We start from the raw sequence: 23,708 nt of genomic DNA, 5'->3' as shown, positions 1-23,708 counted from the left end.
CGCAGCTCTGGAGGATAAGACTTGATGTGGTAGCAGAATAGTGACTGCAGCTCTGGAGGATAAGACATGATGTAGTAGCAGAATAGTGACCGCAGCTCTGGAGAATAAGACATCATGTGATAGCAGAATAGTGACCGCAGCTCTGGAGAATAAGACATGATGTTATAGCAGAATAGTGACTGCAGCTCTGGAGGATAAGACATGATGTAGTAGCAGAATAGTGACCGCAGCTCTGGAGAATAAGACATGATGTGATAGCAGAATAGTGACTGCAGCTCTGGTGGATAAGACATGATGTAATAGCAGAATAGTGACCGCAGCTCTGGAGGATAAGACATGATGTAGTAGCATAATAGTGACCGCAGCTCTGGAGAATAAGACATGATGTGATAGCAGAATAGTGACTGCAGCTCTGGTGGATAAGGCATGATGTAATAGCAGAATAGTGACCGCAGCTCTGGAGAATAAGACATGATGTGATAGCAGAATAGTGACTGCAGCTCTGGTGGATAAGACATGATGTAATAGCAGAATAGTGACCGCAGCTCTGGAGGATAAGACATGATGTAGTAGCTGAATAGTGACCGCAGCTCTGGAGGTGACTGACAGATATATCATTAGTGCAGCCTGTGTGGCTGCACAGGGGCCCAAGAGATTGGGGTGCCTATTTCTACCTCCAAAGCAGTTTAAATTGTATATTTTTATGAGCTATTGGACTGCAAAGGGCCTAGATAATGTTCTTGCACAGGGTCCCTTTTCTGTCTGTGTCCACTAGTTGATAAGATATGATGTAACAGCAGAAGAGTGAGTGCAGCTCTTGAGAATAAGACATGATTAGAGATGAGCGAACTGGAACAGTACAATTCGGTGATCGCACCGACTTTACAAAAAAAAAATAAATCAGTGTTGGAGTTCGGGTGCTTTACGTATGCTGACCACTCGATCGAGCATCGCTGTGCTCAGGTACGCTCGGTGCTGGCTGGACCCAGTGCAATCCGCTTGCAGTGTTTGAATGGCTTTCACTGGGGTAAAATCAGGGTTATCCAATGTAGTGTGTGTACAGAAAAAAAAAACCAACAACACACCCCTACCCTCTCCCAAGTGCTCTGTTTATGACTGCCTGTGTGTGGGTGGAGAGCCAAACTGCCCAGTCAGTGACTTCTAATGGGGTTCAGGTCAAGTCCAGGTCCCGAACCGAACTTCAACGGGTCCACTCATCTCTACACATGATGTAATAACAGAATAGTGACTGCAGCTCTGGAGGATAAGACATGATGTAATAACAGCACGGCAAAGCTGTGGAGAGATAAGGCGCAATAGGGTCTTACCCGGTATGACAAAGGGTGGTGAATGTCAAAAGGAACACTCACCTGGTGAGGTTGTGTCAGTCACAACCCCTTTGAAAGCATGTAGATAACGTGGACGGCAGCGGTCCCGCAGCAAGGAGTAGTTTAAATCAGCAGGAGAAAAGCAGGATTAGAATACCGCGCCAAACCACAAGAGTCCAGGTGAAGATAGTAAAACTCTTTTCTTTATTTTCACAGGTCTACGCGTTTCAAGGACATATCCGTCCTCTTCCTCAGGGCAAATGTGCAGAGACGCGTAGACCTGTGAAAATAAAGAAAAGAGTTTTACTATCTTCACCTGGACTCTTGTGGTTTGGCGCGGTATTCTAATCCTGCTTTTCTCCTGCTGATTTAAACTACATGATGTAATAACAGAATAGTTATTGTAGCTCTGGAGGATAAGACATGATGCAATAGAATAGTGACTGCAGCTCTGGAGGATAAGAAATGATGTAACAGCAGAATAGTGACTGCAGTTCTGGAGGATAAGACATGATGTAATAACAGAATAGTGACTGCAGCTCTGGAGGATAAGACATGATGTAATAACAGAATAGTGACTGCAGCTCTGGAGGATAAGACATGATGTAATAACAGAATAGTGACTGCAGCTCTGGAGGATAAGACATGATGTAATAAAAGAATAGTGACTGCAGCTCTGGAGGATAAGACATGATGCAATAGAATAGTGACTGCAGCTCTGTATGTGACTAGAGTATAAGACACGAAACAGCTTAATAGTGACTGCTGCTCTGGAGGATACAGATGATGAAGCTCACAGTAATCGGTGTGTTGCTCTAAGTTCATCTGAAAGCTCTGCCTGATTTACTTCTGCTTTATTAATGTTTATTGTGACCATATTTCCTCCTGGACGGAGTCCGTGCTCCGCTTCCCCTGCAGGGACAGGATTAGAGTCCAGCATGGTGGCAGTTTGGCTTGTTTCTCTCAACCGTCTGTATACTACCGGTGATCTGGTGATCGTGGTTCGTCATCTCCATCAAACAATTAGATCTTGACTTACATTCTATAGCATAAGACCTGGATCTCAGCTTTCATAATCGGCTCCTGGTATGTTGGGACCCCCTGGTCAGGGCACTGTCTGTGAGCAGTCTGGCCCCCTCCAGCCAGGATAGCAGCGGCACTGGAAGTGGGTCTGCATATATATAAGGTCCATCTTCGTGGCCTGTCCAGATACCTCAAAGCCTCCACTCTGTCGATTTTTCCTGATGCTGAAGCTGCTCGGGTGCAGGTGGAGCTGAGCATCAGAAGAGGGGTTGCTTCGCACACAGCGGCCGTTCCCGGTACATATTGCCTCGCTACACAGCAAGGCGCCTCTGCTCACATTGACCACGTACATCCCCAATGTATCGTCTATATAGGTTTTCACAGCAAGGCAGGCTTCCTGTGACAAAAGATGGACACAAGAGCTGTCAATCATCAGGACTGAAAGCGTATGTGCTACTATAGTGCAAAGACAGAGCAGAGAAGAAATGCAGCTGGCATGGACAGGGCCCTGGGCATAACTAGAATTCATGGGGAGAAAGGGCACAGCAAGAAGTCAGCCTTTCTCCCGAATTGACATTTCGATACTGGGACAATTACCTTACTGGAGCTGTAGTCTGAGTTTCCCCATAAGATGACTCCGGCGGCCCCTAGAGCAGCACTCTGTCCGATCGTCTGGATCAAATCTTCCTGTGAGAAAAAAGGTCAGCACTGAGACCACAGGGTTAATGAGAATGTGGATCGATTATATGGACGTTACAGTTAAGGGTACTTTGCACGCTGCGACATCGCTAGCCGATGGTAGCGATGCAGAGCGCGATAGTCCCCGCCCCCGTCGCAGATGCGATCTCTTGTGATAGCTGCCGTAGCGAACATTATCGCTACGGCAGCTTCACACGCACTTACCTGCCCTGCGACGTCGCTCTGGCCGGCGACCCGCCTCCTTCCTAAGGGGGCGGGTCGTGCGGCATCACAGTGACGTCACACGGCAGGCGGCCAATAGAAGCGGAGGGACGGAGATGAGCGGGACGTAAACTTCCCGCCCACCTTCTTCCTTCCTCATTGCAGGCGGGACGCAGGTAAGGAGATGTTCCTCGCTCCTTCGGCTTCATACACAGCGATGTGTGCTGCCGCAGGAACAAGGAACAACATCGTACCTGTCGCTGCAGCGAAATTATGAAAATGACCGACACTACACAGATCACCGATTTACGACGCTTTTGCGATCGTTTATCGGTGCATCTAGGCTTTACACGTTGCGACGTCGTTACTGGCGCCGGATGTGCGTCACTTTCGATTTGACCCTGACGACATCGCAGTAGTGATGTCGCAACGTGCAAAGTAGCCCTTAGTCATGAGCGAGGGTGGTCAATACTTAGATCAAGTATCGCGAGTGCTCGAGGGTTATGCACAAGTACCAGCCCCGCATGTTTTGTTGCTGTTAGCCAATAAATATGCATCAGCATCATCATACATCACATAAGATGCGCCAATTCTGGTGCTTCACCTCAGCTCTTCACAATTGCCCTGGTGCGGTGGAAATCAGGGTAATATTTTGGGCTTGATGTCAGCTGAGTAGTGTCAGCTGGCATAAAGCCCAGAGGTTAGTAAAGGAGAGGTGTCTATCAGACATCCCGCCCCCCCATTAATAACCCAGTAAGTAAAAAAAGCTAAAAAAACACAACCATTCCCTGACTCTAGACCCGGTTTATCAATTTGTTACAAAAAAAAAAAAAAAAGCCATGCAACTCCGATGTAGTGCATTGAATCTGATGTAGCCTACAAATGGAAACATGAAAGACATACAAAGAGAGAAGTAAAGAAATAAAAACATGACACAGTCGCTCATTTGGAAATTTATAATTTAAAAAAACAAAACACAGCTCCAACGTGGTCCATAGTGTTCTGACAATGTCCATGAGACGAGCGGTGATCACATCTGTAACGTCACCGCTCTCGCCGGGTCACACAGAGGGCAGCACAAGACTCAAAATATCTGATGAGCAGTAACGATACTAACATCATCACAGTCACCGGATATAACATAGCACAGCCTGACCAGAAGTGACCTATGAAGCCTCATTCTCCATACGTTATGCTACAGAATCGGTGGACATCGAGGGAATGCCATGGACTACGTCAGAGTTGGTGGGATTTTTTATTTTTTTTTTACTAATTGGTGAGCGATCAACTGTCTCTTGTCTATATTCCTTTTTATGTCTTTCAGGTTTCCATTTGTGGACTACGTTGGATTTGGTGGACTACATCTGATGTTGATTCCTTTTTTTTCTTAATAAATTGGTGAACCAGACCCAAAGCTGGGGGTGCTTTTTAAAATAAAATGTGTTTTTTTTTCTTTTAACTTACTGGATTAGTAATTAGGGTGTCTGATAGACGGCTTTCTGTTACTAACCCCTAGGCTTGATGCCAGCCAACAGTACACAGCTGATATCAACCCCGAAAAATATTACCCCGCTTGCTACCGCACCAGGGTAATCAGGAAGAGACAAGACAAAGAGTCAGAATTGGCACATCTAATGTGATGCACCACTTCTGAGGTGGTTGCAGGCTGTTTTTTTTAAGGCTGGGAAAGGTCAAATAACCATGGGCCTTACCAGCCCGCACCTGTCTGCTTTACCTTGGCTAGTTATCAAAAATAGGGGGGGACCCATGTTGTTTTTTCTTGTGGTTCTTAGGTTAAACAAGGCTAAAAACACCCTTTAGGACCACAAGAAAGGCACTAAATGGTGTAAATGTACAATTTGTAGAGGGGCGGGACATTGCTTTGGTCATCTTTATGTTTTTTCTGCTTCCTGTCTTTCAACCAACTTTATTGAGACAAAAATGCATGAAGCAAAAACACATAAAAAAACGCAAGTGAGCGAAAGTGCAGGATTCATGTATAAATTCAGCTGCATGAAAGCCTGAACAAAAACTGTTTGTGTACATTTAAGGGGTGGAGGAGGCCATAATCTGTGATGCGACAATTCTGGGGCGGCTGTGGTGTGATATTTTTAGGCTGGGAAGGGCCAAATAACCATGCACCGTCCCAGCCTGCTAATACCAGCCCCAGCTGTTTGCTTTACCTTGGTTAGTTATAAAAAAAATGGAGGGATCTTTACATCACTTTTTTAAATTAACCACAGCTGTGACTTGCATCAGGCACAGCCCACTCATTTAGCAGTTGTAAAGACAAAGTCCTGCCACTTATCTCTGTCTGCCTCTGGAAGAGAGATTGATTGCTCCTTACCTGTTCCATGAAGTCCATGCTGTAGGCGTAAACAATTCTGGCATAAGGCAGGACAGGGATCTCCCCCTCTGACCCCACAGTGGACACTCTGAAAGCTTCTTCTAATCTGTACCTTACATATCGGCCGACATACTGTGATTTCCTCAGCAACTCTTCCAGATAGATGTCGGGGTACAGGGCACGACTGGACCTCCACATCCACTGCAGCTGGTTGTTCCTCTCCACCTCGACCTGTGGACATTCTCCGGTGTAATTGTGACTTGAGTTTTTGTAGCCATAATTATAGCAGGAAGGAAAACCATAAAATCCCCACAATCCACCCATTCTAAATTTACACCCCAAATTCAGGGTGTCTTCCATGAACATTACAGCAGCGTCCTCAAATTGCTTCTTTGCCTCTTTCTTCACCTTCTCATCCGACCATTGTGGGTGCTGCTGCCTCACCAGGTCTTCAGAACGCTGCTGGTAGATTGACTTCTTATCCCAGTTGCGATCCCATAAAGGCCTCCAGCTCTCCCAGTCCACAACCACCACACCCTTGAACTCTGGAGACACTATTGTGGAATTCAGATCCTCAAAAGCCTTCTTAAGATGCTCTGTGAGGCTGGCATTTTGGGGCGTGCCACCATTGATGGTATTGCCATCATTGTCATAGTAAGGATAGAGGCCTAGTTGAGATATATAGAAGATGACCATCTCACTGCCCACAAATGACTGGTTCTCATTAACAACAATGTCAAAAGGTTTCAGATCCAGAGCCACTCCATATTTGTCCCAACACCGGCTGCTCGGGGCGTTCCAGACTGTAACAAAAGGACTTCCAGGGAGGAGACATGGTGGACCGGCAAGAGTGAAATCCAGGACTGTGAGCAGCATGAAAACCGGGAGGAGAGTGACACTCATCGCTGAGTCTAAATAGTGAACATATACAATGTATGAGTTGTCAGATACTAGTTAATGTGTGATATAATCTGTGAATAGTTGGATACTTGTGAACGTATGATTATAATGTAAGCTGTCGAATACTAGTTTTGTGTTTGTGAGTTGGATACTAGCGAACTAGGGGCATAACAATCACGGTTGCAAAGGTCCCATGCGGGAGTGTGGCATACCAACTACAGCACATAATTTAGCTAGATGTGGGTTTAAGGACCCACCAGGTACCTGCGACGCAGTACACCAGGTCGGCGTGCTAATCACAGGTGGCTCATGGCAGTGCCATCATGTGTCGCCCACAGCATTCATGCCAATGTCAGCTGCTGGCCTCTGCTCTGGCTATAGAAGAAGATGTCGCTGGAGCTGGGTAGGTGAGATTTTATTTTTTTGCATTCGAGAATTGGAGACATGTACACCCTGATGGAGGACTTATATACCAGGAAGGGGCATAAGATAGGGTAGATTTATACTAGCAAGAGTCCCAGAATGGGAGCATATATACCTGGAATGTGCTCACGATGGGGGGCATATATACCAGGAAGGGGCCCATGATGAGGGACAAATATACCAGGATGGGGGTACTTATACCTGGAAAGGGTCCAGGATGGGGACATTACTGCAAAATGGGTGTCGGCAACAAGTATATCTGTCTTTATAGGATTTAGAATGCAACAAGAGCCCATAAATCTGACCCAAGGGGGTGGGGGCAGTTGTCAGATACTAGTGAACGTGTGATATAATGTGGAAGTTATCAGATACAAGTGAACATGTGATATAATCTGGGTTGTCAGATATTAGTGAACATGTGATATAATCTGTGAATTGTCGGATACTAGTAAATGCGTGCTATAATCTGTAAATTGTGTAATACTAGTGAACGTGTGATATAATCTGGGTTGTTAGATACTAGTGAATATATGATATAATCTGTGGGTTGTTGGATTCAAGTGCAGGTGTGATCTAATTTGTGAACTGTCGAATTCTAGAGAACGTTTGATATATTCTGGGAATTGTCGGATAGTTATAAACTTGTGATATAATCTATGATTTAGTTGAAGGAAATATGTGCTCACTCTGCGCTACCATGAAGAGACTTCTATAGGAAGGATCCAGGACACATCAGTAGATGGAAGCGGTTTATTACTTTCTACGTGTTTTGAAGCCTTTTGGCTTAGGGTAATTTCACACTTGCGTTGAACGGTATCCGTTGCATTGCGTTGTGTAACGGATGCAACAGATATGTTGCATATAGTGACACAACGGATGCAACGGATGCTGCAAAACAACGCAATTCGTTTTGATTTTTTTTTTTTTCCCGGTTTTACCAGCGGCAGACTATAGTGAACGATCAGCTGATCGTTCCCTGCAGCCGGCCGCTGGGTGATCAGCTGATTGCTCCCAGTAGCCGGCCGCCGGGTGATCAGCTGATCGCTCCCGCCCGCCGGGTGATCAGCTGATCGCTCCCGCCCGCCGGGTGATCAGCTGATCGCTCCCTGCAGCCGGCCGCCAGGTGATCAGCTGATCGCTGTCACTTGCCGGCGCCCAGGCATGCCGGCGGGCGGGCGCTCAGCTGAGCGCTGTGACTTGCCGGCGGCCGGGCATGCTGGTGGCCGGTCGTTCAGCTGAGCGCTGTCGCTTGCCGACGGCCGGGCGCTCAGCTGAACGTTCGGTCACCGCGAGCCAAAATAAAGTTTGATTTAAAAAAAAAAAAGAGCATGCGCAGTGAAATCCAGAGGATTCCGCTGCTCAAAATAACGTTACATGCTGCGTTCCTCCCGCTGGGCGGAAGCAACGGAGCGTCGCCCAGCGGAAGCAACGCAGCTCCTTTTGGTACAATCCGTCAACCATACAAGTCTATGGGAAACAGCGGAATCCGTTAACGGATTCCGCTGTTTCCCAAAAGGGCGGATTGTAACGGAAGGAAAATAACGCAAGTGTGAAAGTACCCTTATTCAGGAAAAACCACAATGCAGAAGTTCAGACCATCTCATCACGGCAGCACACAGGGAGCACGTATTTCCTTCAAATGTTGTTTTCTTTGGCGCTCCATTGGGAGACCCAGACAATTGGGTGTATAGCTACTGCCTCCGGAGGCCACACAAAGTATTACACTTAAAAGTGTAACCCCTCCCCTCTGCCTATACACCCTCCCGTGCGTCACGGGCTCCTCAGTTTTTATGCTTTGTGCGAAGGAGGCACACATGCACGCATAGCTCCACATCTTAGTCAGCAGCAGCTGCTGACTATGTCGGATGGAAGAAAAGAGGGCCCATATTAGGGCCCCCAGCATGCTCCCTTCTCACCCCACTCTGGTCGGCGGTGTTGTTAAGGTTGAGGTACCCATTGCGGGTACAGAGGCTGGAGCCCACATGCTGTTTTCCTTCCCCATCCCTTTAGGGCTCTGGGTGAAGTGGGATCCTAATCGGTCTCCAGGCACAGGGGACCGTGCTCCCTCCGCAGCCCCTGGGGAATCTGCTGGACAGGAGCCGGGTATCGTCAGGGACAAGGCCCTGCTACTGTGAGGTACTCTGTGTCCCCGTGGGGACCGCGCATGGAGCGCTGGTGCCATATACACTGCAGCACTGCTGGGTGTGTTAGTGCGCCGGGGGACCACCGCGCCGACCGCGCTGTGAGGTACTCTGTGTCCCCGTGGGGACCGCGCATGGAGCGCTTGTGCCATACACACTGCAGCACTGCTGGGTGTGTTAGTGCGCCGGGGACTACCGCGCCGGCCGCGCTTATTTGCGGGCCGCGCTTATAAATTTAGTCCCCGGCTTTTGCGGCCTAGTATCGCATATTCCCGCCCACAGGCCTGCCAGTCAGGGGAAGGGCGGGACGCTGCACAGGACGTCAGCGCTGAGGGCTGGAGCATACTCTGTATCCTCCTTCCCCCTCACTCAGCACAGTGGGGCACTAGATTCCCGCACTTTCTAGGGCACGCCCACGGCCCCCTCCTCCCCACAGAGCGCCGGCAGCCATTACTGTCAGCTCTTCTGACGCTGGAGAGGAGAGACACCAGGGAGGCCCAGGCAGGGATTCTGGTGATCACACATATCTATGCTTCTATGCTATACATGTATGGTCGCACTGTTGAATTTTGGCTACTCCAGGAGAAGCCTTACAGTCCTCCCGGGCACTGTTCAATCATTACCGCCCCCGGACCTGCCAGTCAGGGGGAAGGGCGGGACAGTCGGGCTGACGCCGACAGTGAGGGCCGGAGCACACTTCGCTGTCCTCCGCCCCCCTCACTATTCACGCTACGGCACTGATCCCCGCAAGGTACTCAGTGTCCCCTTGGGGACGGTGCAGAGAGCACCTTCGCCTCAGACTTGGCGACTACCGCGCCGACCGCGCCTGCTGGCCGGCCGCGGTCTGTAACTTTAGCTCCCGGCTTTTGCGGCCTAGCGCCTTAAACTCCCGCCCCTGGCCCTGCCAGTCAGGGGGAAGGGCGGGACGGTCAGTCGGAGGCTAGCAGTGACGGCTGGAGCACACTTGACTGTTCTCCGCCTCCCTCACGTTTCACTCAGGTCACCAGATTCCCGCACTTTTGGGGTTACGCCCACGGCTCCCCCATCCACTGTACGCCGACAGCCATGTTTTCAGCAGCACATACTGCTTCAGGGTCGGTACACCAGGGGGCTTCTTCTCGATGCTGGGCCCCCTAGAGTGATGAACTGTATATGTGATGCACTGTATATATGGATATATAATGTTTGTATGCAGTTTCACAGTTCGGCGGTACATATGTATCCTCAGTGATCACTGTGAACATTGCTCGGGCCATGTGACTCTCGCTCAGCCGGTGTCGGGGGCACTGTTGAGCTTCGCCGGCGTTCCCTGTCCAGGCGGCAGGGACAGAGTTACAGCTTGCTGAGAAACTCTCTGGGTCATTTTCACTATCCATGTCTCAGGCTATGGACAAATGGTCGGCTAAGAGACTAGGAGTTTGCAGTCCAGCCCGGCCCCTTACACAGGCCCCGGGCACTGCGGGATCGCCCCAGGCCTCTATCGGTCTGCGACGAAGCGTGTTCCTGGGGTGGCCTCTAGTTATTACGTGGTGAACTCCAGCACGAACCGCAGTTCCAGTCCGGCTAAGCAGCCTTGCTTGGAATCTTCCCCGACTTCTTCAAGGGTCTCCGCTTGAGGATCCTCTAGAGGATGGGGCGGAGGTCGCAACCCAGGACTCTGTCCGGACGTGGCTCTCAAGGCTTCACAGATACTGTCCAGAAGCACAGAACGCCTTATAACACACGTTGTCCCTTCCCCTCTGACGTTGTTCAGGTTTGGGCTCAGTGTCATAAAGTGCCCTCCAGTCTCTTGACCGGGCGGTCATCCTGGACTTCGCAATTAGCGTCTTTGGCATCTCAGGCGGTGGTATTTTCATCCTCCGCCGTGCACAGAGAACCTTTTCTGCATGGCGGTCCAGGTCAGGGGAGTGGTTGTCATGATGTATTTTACCTTCTCACTGTATTTGCTGTAATACTATGTCAGGATGTGATGTCACTTTCCTTTGGTTGTACTTACTGAACACTTTGAAATGTCTTGGGATGTAAGTAACCATACCTTCCCCCCCATCTCCTGTGTCTCTGGGCCCATAATGCAATTATCTCTTGTCCACACAGCCAGGGGAACTTCTCATTGTTTCGTAAGCAGTGGATAACGCCAACTACACAAACCTGTAGACATCTCGGAGCCAACCTTCTAGAATCTTCTAGTGGGCCCAACCATTGCATAGACCCCTACCCTTGAGGGGCGGGCCCACGAGCTCAGACAATACACTCCTGTTTCTAAATGCAGTTGAGAGTTGAGTTTTTGAAGAGGAAGGGAGCGAGATCTGAATCTGCGGACAGACCTCGCCGTCCAGTGGATTGTGTGGGATTTCTGGGACTCTGAAAAGGACTATTACGTTGTGATCTGGCACTTTGGATTATCGGGAGGTGCCCCCGAATCTGTTTTATTTGGACTTGTCGTGTGCTGTTCCTGTATTCCTGTTAGTAAACCTGTTGGATCATCCTCGGCCTGTTGTCTCTCTTTGCTCTGATGTACACCCCGTCACAAACTGGTGGCAGCGGCGGGATCAGAGCAGAAGAAATGGAGGACAACAGCCAATCGACGTCTGAAACCAGAACCTCAGGATACAGGAACTGGACTGTGGCGAGTCTACAAACAAAGGCCCGTGAATTAGGTGTCGGCTACAAAGGACTCTCTAAGGAGCAACTAATTGAGGCATTGGAACACGCTTGCCTGCAAGATGGCACCGAGGAACAATTTCCACAGCAAGGGGAGCAAAGACGGGAGCCGGAGGTGAATACCCAAAAAAGTCAATGGGTTGTGTGGTACAAGGAAAAGATGGCACTGCTTGGAGATGAGGCCACCATAGAAGATAAGAGGGAGGCCATGCGTGGAGCTGAAGAGAAGGAGCACAGGATGGAGGAGATGGCATTGCTGGATAAGCAGCTCGCTGTGGAAGCCGCGAGAGGTTCCAGACAGACTGTAACCCCAGCACCCATCATGAGGGAACTTCCCAGAGTGTCCCGCAAAGACTTCAAGCAGTTTAATGAGGCTGCTGGTGACATTGAGGGCTTCTTCCAGGACTTTGAGCATCAGTGTCGATTAATGGAAGTCCCAGAAAGGGAGCGCGTCCGGCATCTGGTTGGGCTCTTAGAGGGTGGAGCTGCTGCAGCCTATAGAGCTATGGACCCTCGGTGGAACTGTGAGTATGCGGATATTAAACAGACTATTCTAGAACATTATGCTGTAACGCCAGACACTTACAGGACTCAGTTCCGTACTCTAGCATGTGATGAGGAAGTGTCCTTCAAGATGTATGCCCACAAACTCAAACATCTGTGGCATCGTTGGTTGGAGGCAGAGATGGCCTTAACCTTGGAGACCGTCCTCCAGGTCCTCCTAAAAGAGCAGTTTTACTTCAAGTGCCCTGCTGAGATCCGGGAATGGGTGCGTGAAAGGAGACCAGCCACTGTGGAGGAAGCTGCAGCTCTAGCTGATGAGGCTCTCACCATCAAGCCTCAGTGGAAAAAACTACTACCCAGTGAGAAAAAAAACACCAACCCCCCAACGCTGGTGGCCCCTGGTCCTTCTGGCCCCAATGTTCACCATCACCCTAGACCGTCAACTCATGGGGACCTTCGTGTGACTGTGCCTCGCATTACTCATGCTCCACCTTTGGGAATACGACGCGGAGGAAGAATCCCAGAGCGCAGATGTTATGGATGTGGGCAGCCTGGGCACATGCAATTCCAATGTCCAGGTGTTCGTAGACAGAACAGCTACAGACCGCCTTTGCCTGTTCATTACCTACAGACACCTTCACCAGGAGAAGAGCTGGATTCTGTGCCTGATGACTTGCCAAGTGACTCAGATATCCTGGCTCCCCTACCCGGAGTCTATGGGGTGCGAGCTCCAGCCACCTGTTCTTCTGATCTTCAGGACAAACATCTACAGGAGGTCGTGCTGGATGGCCAAAAAGTTGTTGGCTTCCGTGACACTGGGGCTTTCCTCACCATAGCCGATCCCCGAGTAATTCAACCACAAGCAATTCAAAAGGGACCAGGAATTGCCATTGAACTGGCAGGAGGTACCCAGAGATATATTCCAAGAGCGAGTGTGACCCTGGATTATGGCTTTGGGGCAAAACAATGTGTGGTCGGTGTGATGAGCGGCCTCCCTGCAGACGTTCTTCTAGGAAATGATGTGGGGAATCTTCATTGCCACTTTGTCGGTGCGGTAACCAGAAGTCAAGCCAAGAGAGCAGCCCATGTGGACGTGTACAACCCATCCATGGAACTGAGGCCACCAGAACTGCCATTACAGCCGGTGAGTGATTCTTCTTGTGGGGATAATATGAATGTTACTTGGGATAAAGTTCAGTTTAGACAAGAAGTAGAGACTGACCCCACCCTTGCTAGTTTTAGAACTCGGGCTGAAATAGGGCAGCTAGGGGAAAACGGAGAAAGAATTATCAGAGAAAATGGACTTCTGTATCGGGTTGCCAATGCCGACTCCCTAGATAAGCCCTGGACTTATAGCAAACAGCTGATTGTTCCTCAGAAGTACAGAATTCCCCTATTACACCTGGCTCATGACATTCCTACGGCTGGCCATCAAGGCAAAACCCGCACCGAGAGACGATTGACTCAAACTTTTTATTGGCCGGGGATTTCCCAAGCAGTGGCGCATTTCTGCCGAACTTGTGACATATGTCAGCGTAGAGGGCGACCCGGAGATCACCCAAAGGCACCCCTGCAACCGCTCCCTATAATAGAAGAACCCTTTCAAAGAGTAGCTGTTGATATCATTGGACCTCTGGCTAAACCAAGTAAATCTGGAAAGCAGTACATTCTCACTGTTGTGGACTACGCCACCCGATATCCAGAAGCCGTGGCCTTGTCAAGTATCTCTGCAGCCAAGGTGGCCGAGGCCTTGGTTATTATTTTTACCAGAGTAGGATTCCCCAGTGAGATCTTGTCGGACCAAGGCTCCCAGTTTATGTCAGAGTTGGTCCAGTGTCTGTGGCGCACCTGTGGAGTACGAGCGATCCGAACGACCCCGTATCATCCCCAAACAAATGGACTTTGTGAACGATTCAACGGCACTCTGAAGAATATGCTGAGGGCCTTCACGGACCGAGATTCAGACTGGGAGAAGTACCTACCCCATCTCTTGTTTGCCTATCGGGAAGTTCCCCAGGAGTCCACTGGGTTCTCCCCCTTTGAACTACTCTATGGAAGAAAGGTCCGAGGACCCTTAACCCTGCTCAAGGAATACTGGGAGGGGCAAGTTGAAGATACAGGAACCCCTGTTGTCCCTTATGTCCTAAAGCTGCGAGAAACCTTGGCCCAACTTGCTAGTTTTGCACAGAGTCATTTGCGTATGGCTCAAACCAGACAGAAGACATGGTATGACCGTAAAGCACGCTATCGGGAGTTTGTAGAAGGACAACAAGTCTTAATGATTGTTCCCCATCGGCAGAATAAACTGCAGACCACATGGGAGGGTCCCTTCCGGGTTCTCAGAAAACTGAATGATACCAATTACCTTCTTGCTTTAGATGATCAGGGGCTAAGGCAAAAGACTGTCCATGTGAATATGATTAAGGAGTACCATGACCGGAACATTCCAATGATAGCAAGCTGTCGGTTGGCTTCAGAAGATGGTCAAGAGGATGAGGACTCTCTACCTGATCTCGTGGAAGCAGCGAGAGCCCCATCCACTGTGGAACAGGTTCCCCTGGGAGATTACCTGGACTCCTTACAGAAAATCCAGATGCTGGAAGTGCTTCAACAGAGACGGGCTGCTTTCTCATCCCAACCAGGTCGAACCACCGTCACCCAACATCATGTGGACACTCAGGGCATCCGTCCCATACAACTGGCTCCTTACCGGGTACCTGAATCAGTTCGAAACACCATGCAGCACGAACTGGAGGAGATGTTACAGCTTGGGGTAATCCAGGCCTCCCATAGCCCTTGGGCCTCCCCTGTGGTGTTAGTACCCAAGAAGGATGGGAGTACTCGATTTTGTGTGGACTATCGGCGACTAAACGACCATACCGTCAGCGATCCTTACCCAATGCCTCGTATTGACGAACTTCTAGACCGACTGGCTGGGTCCCGATATGTCACTACCTTGGATCTCAGTAAGGGATACTGGCAGATCCCTCTAACGGATGAAGGGAGAGAACGGTCCGCTTTTATAACCCCCTTTGGTCTGTATGAATTTCTAAGCATGCCTTTTGGAATGAAAAATGCCCCGGCCACCTTCCAGAGAATGGTGGATCAGATCCTCCGGGGATGTGATGACTTTGCTTGTGCCTACTTGGATGATATCGCCGTCTTCAGCCACACATGGGAGGAACATCTGAATCAAGTAGCCATTATTTTGGACCTGATTCTTGCAGCCGGCCTAACTATTCGACCCGATAAATGCCAATTGGGGATGGGGGAAGTCCAGTACCTAGGACATAGAGTGGGAGGAGGGAAGCTCCGACCTGAGCCTGCCAAAATCCAGGCTATTAGAGACTGGCCTGTACCCCAAACTAAGAAACAAGTTATGGCTTTTCTGGGCACTGCCAGTTATTACCGAAAATTTGTTTCTCATTTCAGTACTGTGGCCAAGCCTCTTACCGACCTGACCAAGAAAACAATGCCCCGGCTGGTGATCTGGACTCCAGCCTGTGATGAGGCTTTTAACCGGCTGAAGGATGCTTTGATCTGCGATCCTGTCCTGGCTGCTCCAGACTACAAGAGGAGATTCATTGTGCAAACAGACGCCTCTGCTTATGGACTGGGAGCTGTCCTCAGCCAGGTGAATGCAGCTGGGGACGAGCACCCCATCGCCTATCTCAGCCGGAAACTGCTGGACCGAGAAGTGGCCTATGCAACTGTTGAGAAGGAATGTCTGGCTGTAGTGTGGGCCCTTAAGAAACTACGGCCGTATCTGTATGGACGGGAATTCACTGTGGTTACTGATCACAATCCCCTCACCTGGCTGAACAGAGTCTCTGGGGACAATGGACGCTTACTGCGATGGAGCCTGGCTCTGCAGCCCTATAACTTTACCATACAATATAGAAGGGGCAGCCAACACCAAAATGCAGATGGACTGTCCAGGCAAGAGGAGCCCTGAGTCCTGTCAGCCATGCCTGCGTGTACTTAACCAGCGACCTGTAGAGGTCCCTAGTACGTACACAAGTTGGGAGGGAAAGGAATTGTCATGATGTATTTTACCTTCTCACTGTATTTGCTGTAATACTATGTCAGGATGTGATGTCACTTTCCTTTGGTTGTACTTACTGAACACTTTGAAATGTCTTGGGATGTAAGTAACCATACCTTCCCCCCATCTCCTGTGTCTCTGGGCCCATAATGCAATTATCTCTTGTCCACACAGCCAGGGGAACTTCTCATTGTTTCGTAAGCAGTGAATAACGCCAACTACACAAACCTGTAGACATCTCGGAGCCAACCTTCTAGAATCTTCTAGTGGGCCCAACCATTGCATAGACCCCTACCCTTGAGGGGCGGGCCCACGAGCTCAGACAATACACTCCTGTTTCTAAATGCAGTTGGGAGTTGAGTTTTTGAAGAGGAAGGGAGCGAGATCTGAATCTGCGGACAGACCTCGCCGTCCAGTGGATTGTGTGGGATTTCTGGGACTCTGAAAAGGACTATTACGTTGTGATCTGGCACTTTGGATTATCGGGAGGTGCCCCCGAATCTGTTTTATTTGGACTTGTCGTGTGCTGTTCCTGTATTCCTGTTAGTAAACCTGTTGGATCATCCTCGGCCTGTTGTCTCTCTTTGCTCTGATGTACACCCCGTCACAGTGGTCCCTACATGTCCAAGAACGATGTAGGAGACATTCTGTCTTACGGTCACAGGATAGAGCTCAGTTCTCGTCCTCCGACTCGTTGCTTTAGAGCATCTTCGTCCCCCGAACGAGCCGATGCACGTTTCCAGGCGGTGAACACTCCGAAGGCAGGAGGAGTTGCGATCCTCGTTCCCATTCAAGAACGTAGTCGCGGCTTTTTACTCCAGCTTGTTCGTGGTACCAGATAGGACGGATCACTCCGCCCTGTTCTGGACTTCACACTGCCCAACGGACAGAGAACCTGACGGTTCCGGATGGAATCTCTCCGCTTGCCATCGCCTTTGATGGCCCAAGGAGGCTTCCTAGCATCAATCGACATCAGGGATGTTTATCTCCACGTGCCGATTGTACCAGAATATCAGCGCTTCCTGCGCTTCGCCATAGGGAACGAACACTTCTGTTCGTGGCACTAACTGCCGGCCTGGTGACAGCCCTACGGGCCTTCACCAAGGTCATGACAACGGTGGTAGCGGTCCTACTCTCTCAGGCAATCGGCTGGTCAAGGCCCCCTCTCGGGTGGCATGCCAACACAGCCTGAACATTGCCCTAGAGACTCTCCAGAGATTCGGGTGGTTCATCAATTTTTCCTAAAGTCAAAATTGACACCGGCCCAATCACTGACATATCTCGGCATGGAGTTTCATACTCTCTCAGCGATAGTGAAGCTTCCGCTGGACAAACAGCGTTCACTACTGACAGGGGTGCAATCTCTCCTTCGAGCCCAGTCACACCCTTTGAGGCGCCTCATGCACTTCCTAGAGAAGTTGGTGGCAGCAATGGAGGCAGCTCCGTTTGCGCAGATTCATCTGCGCACACTTTATTGGGACTTTCTCCGCAAATGGGACAGCAAATCGACGTCCCTCGACAAGAACGTTGCTCCTTATCGGGCAGCCATGGCCTCCCTTCAGTGGTGGCTTCTTTCCACTCTTGTCGAAGGAAAAATCCTTCCTGCCCACATCCTGGGCTGTGGTCACGGCGGACGCGAGTCTGTCAGGGAGTCTTCCTCCGCCACAGGGCTCAGGGTACATGGACTCAGACAGAGTCCTCCCTCCAGATCAATGTTCTGGAGGTAAGGGCAGTGTTCTAGCCCTAAAAGCGTTCCAGCCATGGCTGGAAGGCAGGCAGATCCGAATTCAGTCGGACAACGCCACGGTGGTGGCATACATCAACCACCAAGGCGGCACAAGCAGTCGGCAAGCCTTCCAGCAAGTCCGGCGGATTCTGCTGTGGGTGGAAGCCACAGCCTCCACCATCTCCGCAGTTCACATCCCGGGCGTAGAAAACTGGGAAGCAGACTTTCTCAGTCGCCAGGGCATGGACGCAGGGGAATGGTCTCTTCGACCGGACGTGTTTCAAGAGATTTGTTGCCGCTGGGGGAAGCCAGACGTCGACCTTTTGGCGTCCCGGCACAACAACAAGGTCCCGGCATTCATGGCACGTTCTCAAGATCACAGAGCTCTGGCGGCAGACGCATTAGTTCACGACTGGTCGCAGTTTCCACTGCCTCACGTATTTCTCCTCTGGCACTGCTGCCCAGAGCGTTACGCAGGATCAGATCCGACTGCCGCCGCGCCATCCTCGTCGTTCCAGACTGGCCGAGGAGGTCGTGGTACACGGATCTGTGGCATCTCACGGTAGGCCAACCGTGGACACTACCAGACCGGCCAGCCGTGCTGTCTCAAGGGCTGTTTTTCCATCTGAATGCTGCGGCTCTCAACCTGACTGCGTAGCCATTGAGTCCTGGATCCTAGCGTCTTCAGGATTATCTCAAGAGGTCATTGCCACTATGAGACAAGCCAGGAAACCAACGTCCGCCAAGATCTACCACAGGACGTGGAAGATCTTCTTATCCTGGTGCTCTGATCAGAGTTTTACTCGCTGGCCATTCGCCTTGCCCACTTTCTGTCCTTCCTTCAATCCGGAATGGAAAAGGGGTTGTCTCTCGGTTCTCTCAAGGGACAAGTTTCGGCGCTTTCTGTGTTGTTTTCAAAAGCGTCTAGCCAAACTCCCTCAGGTACACACGTTCCTGCAGGGGGTTTGCCACATAGTCCCTCCTTACAAGCGTCGGCTAGAACCCCGGGATCGGAACAGGGTGATACCGGCTCTTCAGAAACCACCCTTCGAGCCAATGATTGATATTCTTTTCCACGGCTTTCGCAGAAGGTGGTCTTACTAGTGGCAGTCACGTCACTCCGCAGAGTGTCTGACATAGCAGCGCTGTCATGCAAAGCCCCCCTTCCTGGTGTTTCACCAGGACAAGGTGGTTCTGCGTCCGGTTCCGGAATTTCTCCCGAAGGTGGTATCCTCTGTTCATCTCAATCAGGATATCTTCTTACCTTCTTTTTGTTCTCATCCGGTTCACCAATGTGAAAAGGATTTGCACTTGTTAGGTCTGGTGAGAGCACTCAGACTCTACATTTCTCGTACGGCGCCCCTGCACCGCTTGGATGCGCTCTTTGTCCTTGTCGCTGGCCAGCGTAAAGGGTCGCAAGCTCCCAAGTCAACTTGGCTCGGTGGATCAAGGAACCAATTCTTGAAGCCTACCGTTCTGCTGGGCTTCCGGTTCCTTCAAGGCTGAAGGCCCATTCTGCCAGAGCCGTGGGTGCGTCCTGGGCGTTACTGCACCAGGCTACGGCTCAGCAGGTGTGTCAGGCGACTACCTGGTTGAGTCTGCACGCCTTCACGGAGCACTATCTAGTGCATACCTACGCTCGGCAGATGCCAGCTTAGGTAGGCGAGTCCTTCAGGCGGCGGTTGTCCACCTGTAGGAAGGAGCCGTTTTACGGCTCTTTTACCGAGGTATTCTTTTACCCACCCAGGGACTGCTTTTGGACGTCCCAATTGTCTGGGTCTCCCAATGGAGCGCCAAAGAAGAAGGGAATTTTGTTTACTTACCGAAAATTCCTTTTCTTCTAGCTCCAATTGGGAGACCCAGCACCCGCCCCTGTTCCCTTCGGGCTATTATTTCTTGTGTACACATGTTGTGCAGATTGAATTGTTCTTGGTCATGGTTTCAGTTCTCCGAACATCCTTCGGATTGAATTTACCTTAGACCAATTTATAAGTTTCCTCCTTCCTGCTTTTGCACCAAAACTGAGGAGCCCGTGACGCACGGGAGGGTGTATAGGCAGAGGGGAGGGGTTACACTTTTAAGTGTAATACTTTGTGTGGCCTCCGGAGGCAGTAGCTATACACCCAATTGTCTGGGTCTCCCAATTGGAGCTAGAAGAAAAGGAATTTACGGTAAGTAAACAAAATTCCCTTCTTTTTTTGTACCTCTGTATATATTGTGTATCAGCAGCAGCCCTATATCATATAGGAGTGGCGAACGCCTCTGGAGGAAAACTCGCACACCTGAAAACTCCATCCACTACAATTCATGCCAAAAACCTATAACTCTGCCCTGCCTATAACCTTCCTAAACCTGACATCTCCCTCTCTGTGTACAGCACCACTAAAACAGCTAGGGATCAGGCTCGCTGTCTGGGTGTTATACTTGAAACCAATCTTTCCTTCACCTCCTATATACAATCTCTCGCCCGTTCCTGTTGATTGCACCTCAAGAACATCTCTAGAATCCGCCCCTTCCTCACCATGGAAACTACAAAACCCCTCACCATGGCCCTGATCCACTACCGCCTTGACTACTGTAATTCTCTATTAATTGGCCTCCTCCCCACTAGACTTTCCCCTCTCCAGTCCATAGGGTCACATATCTGGCTAATCGTTACTAGTACGCTTCCGCTCTGTGCTAGTCATTGCACTCGCTGCCCATATATACCATATATGTTCTCACCCACAAAGCTCTCCACAGTGCGGACCCCCTACATCTCCACCCTCATCTCTGTCTATCACCCCACCCGTTCCCTACACTCCACAAACGACTTTCGACTAACATCCACACTAATCCGAACCTCCCACTCCCGACTCCAAGTTTTTTCCCCAGCTGCACCAATCCTCTGGAATGCTCTACCCCAAGAAACTAGGATGAACCACAACTTACTCAACTTACTTACTCAACTTCCCTAAAACACATATTTTTAGGGTGGCCTATCACACTCCCTAATCAAATTCAATTCACATAGCGTACCTCCATGACTTCTCAGAACATAAATCTCCGTCAGTCTGCACCGCACCCAAAAGCATCACAAAGATTGGCTGACTGGTTCAGGCAGCCTTTATCTATCCCCATTTCTTTGAGATGGCTGGATTGTCATTGTAAATAAGCACTTGTACCTTGTCCCCCCCACCGCCCCCTCCCCCATTGTAGATTGTAAGCTCTCACGAGCAGGGTCCGTCTTTATTTTTGTTCTAATTATTGTTTTGTCTATAACTGTTATTTGCTTGTATATGAACCTCTGAATTGTAAAGCGCTGCGGAATATGTTGGTGCTATAAAAATAAAGATTATTATTATTATATATGCTTATATTGTAATGTCATACACAACTCTCACAGATGAGCAAATCCAGTTGATTACTATACAGTGAAAGTCAGATAAGACCCTATTGCGCCTTTATATCGACAGTATTGTATTCATCCATAATCTGTGAGTTGTCAGATACTAGTAAAGTGTGTTTTCTGTGGGTTGTTTGGATATTGGTGACTGTCTGATAACATTTGTGAGTTGGCAGATACTTGTGAACATATAATATCTGGGTTTTTGGATACTTGTGAACATGTGATATAATCTGAGTTGTCAGATATTAGTGAACATGTGATATAATCTGAGTTGTCAGATATTAGTGAATTTGTGATACGTATAATCTCAGTTGTTTGATACTGGTGAACGTGTGATATAATCTGTGAGTTGTGAGATACTAGTGAAGGTGTGATATACTGTATATACACTGGGAGTTATCAGGTAGTAGTGAACATATGCTATAATCTAAATTGTCGTATACTAGTGAACGTATGATAGAATCTGAGTTGTCGGATACTAGTGAACTTGGTATATAATTTGAGTTGTTTGATACTAGTGAACGTGTGATATCTGAGTTGTCGGATACTAGTGAATTTATGATATAATCTAAGTTGTCGGATACTAGTGAATGTGTGATAAAATCTGAGTTGTCGGATATTAGTGAATGTGTGATATAATGAGTTGTCAGATACTAGTGAACGTTTGATATAATCTGTGACACAGATTATATCAAACGTACTGTGAGTTGTCGGATACTAGTGAATGTGTGATAAAATCTGAGTTGTCGGATATTAGTGAATGTGTGATATAATGAGTTGTCAGATACTAGTGAACGTTTGATATAATCTGTGACACAGATTATATCAAACGTACTGAGTTGTCGGATACTAGTGAATGTGTGATATAATCTGAGTTGTCGGATACTAGTGAACGTGGGATATAATCTGAGTTGTCGGATACTAGTGAATGTGTGATATAATCTGTGAGCTGTCTGTCATTGCTGAGCTTGCACTAGTGCAATGTAATATAAGTATACAATCTACTTTCTAGTTGAGCTCTGTGCCCGGCTACATGTTCCCTTCTTACCCCTCAGTGCTGCAGTCTGTGGGTCCAAAGAGAAAAATACTGGAGTGATCACAGTCACGCTTCCTTTCTGGAGTCCTCCCTTATACTCCTCCCTCTTCTTCCTCTTTCCGTTCCACACTTCTGTCATGACCATTTTTCCCTTTCCTCTTCAACTATTCATCTACCCCAGACTCATGATCTTCAGTATATCATCTCTACCCATACTGTATTATCTGCACTCACAATATAATCTATGAGTTGTCGGTTATTCCTGAACATGTGATGTAATCTGTGAGCTGTCTGTCATCGTTGCGGAGCCTGAACGTCTTGTGAATTGTTTTGTAACAAAACAATATGACAATGTCTCTGTATTTGTTAATTTTTTAGTTGACGACTGTGCTCGGCCACATGTCCCCCCCTTACCCCTCAGGGCTGCAATCTGTGGCTGTCTGGTGAAGGGAGTCACTACATGCCCTCCACAGAGAAAAACACTGGAGTGATCACACTTTCTTTCTGGAGTCCTCCCTCCTCCTCTTCTTTCATTCCCTCATTATATTACTTATTTAGCCCAGACACACTCACAATGTATGATCTCCAATCAAAATATGTCATGCTAATAATAAAAAGAACGATACTATGTATAACAAGGTAGGACACTGTATATAATATCGAAGGACACTGTATATAATATCGAAGGACACTGTATATAATTAATAAATTAAATATTTTCACTCCCTCACTATATTACTTATTTAGCCCAGACACACTCACAATGTATGATCTCCAATCAAAATATGTCATGCTAATAATAAAAAGAACGATACTATGTATAACAAGGGAGGACACTGTATATAATATCGAAGGACACTGTATATAATTAATAAATTAAATATTTTCACTCCCTCACTATATTACTTATTTAGCCCAGACACACTCATAATGTATGATCTCCTATCAAAATATGTCATGCTAATAAAAAAAAAGAACTCTACTATGTATAACAAGGGAGGACACTGTATATAATATCGAAGGACACTGTATATAATTAATAAATTAAATATTTTCACTCCCTCACTATATTACTTATTTAGCCCAGACACACTCACAATGTATGATCTCCAATCAAAATATGTCATGCTAATAATAAAAAGAACGATACTATGTATAACAAGGTAGGACACTGTATATAATATCGAAGGACACTGTATATAATTAATAAATTAAATATTTTCACTCCCTCACTATATGACTTATTTAGCCCAGACACACTCACAATGTATGATCTCCAATCAAAA

At 48.6% G+C, this 23,708-nt stretch overlaps 1 protein-coding gene across 1 annotated transcript; it reads right to left on the bottom strand.

The window, feature by feature from the left end:
* Window positions 1–1,897: 1,897 nt before the first annotated feature.
* LOC142249793 (hyaluronidase-1-like) lies at window positions 1,898–22,486 on the bottom strand. The gene is made up of 4 exons (XM_075321674.1): window positions 22,435–22,486; window positions 5,599–6,509; window positions 2,949–3,038; window positions 1,898–2,748 (listed from the first exon to the last, which is right to left on the bottom strand). The coding sequence occupies exons 2-4, from the start codon at window positions 6,499–6,501 to the stop codon at window positions 2,434–2,436; spliced, it is 1,308 nt and encodes a 435-aa protein (XP_075177789.1). The 5' UTR covers window positions 6,502–6,509; window positions 22,435–22,486; the 3' UTR covers window positions 1,898–2,433.
* Window positions 22,487–23,708: the final 1,222 nt, after the last annotated feature.

This window comes from Anomaloglossus baeobatrachus, chromosome 8, assembly GCF_048569485.1.
Source record: "Anomaloglossus baeobatrachus isolate aAnoBae1 chromosome 8, aAnoBae1.hap1, whole genome shotgun sequence".
Classification (NCBI taxonomy): domain Eukaryota; kingdom Metazoa; phylum Chordata; class Amphibia; order Anura; family Aromobatidae; genus Anomaloglossus; species Anomaloglossus baeobatrachus.
This window is presented reverse-complemented; position numbering and strand designations above follow the sequence as displayed.

What these genes read in the sequence shown, in the direction of transcription:
- LOC142249793 (XM_075321674.1), bottom strand. Translation starts at nt 6,501, where the DNA reads ATGAGTGTCACTCTCCTCCCGGTTTTCATGCTGCTCACAGTCCTGGAT. An exon ending in GCATGGACTTCATGGAACAG is followed by an intron (nt 3,039 to 5,598) that starts GTAAGGAGCAAT and finishes TTTTTCTCACAG; the next exon opens with GAAGATTTGATCCAGACGAT. An exon ending in CAGACTACAGCTCCAGTAAG is followed by an intron (nt 2,749 to 2,948) that starts GTAATTGTCCCA and finishes CTTTTGTCACAG; the next exon opens with GAAGCCTGCCTTGCTGTGAA.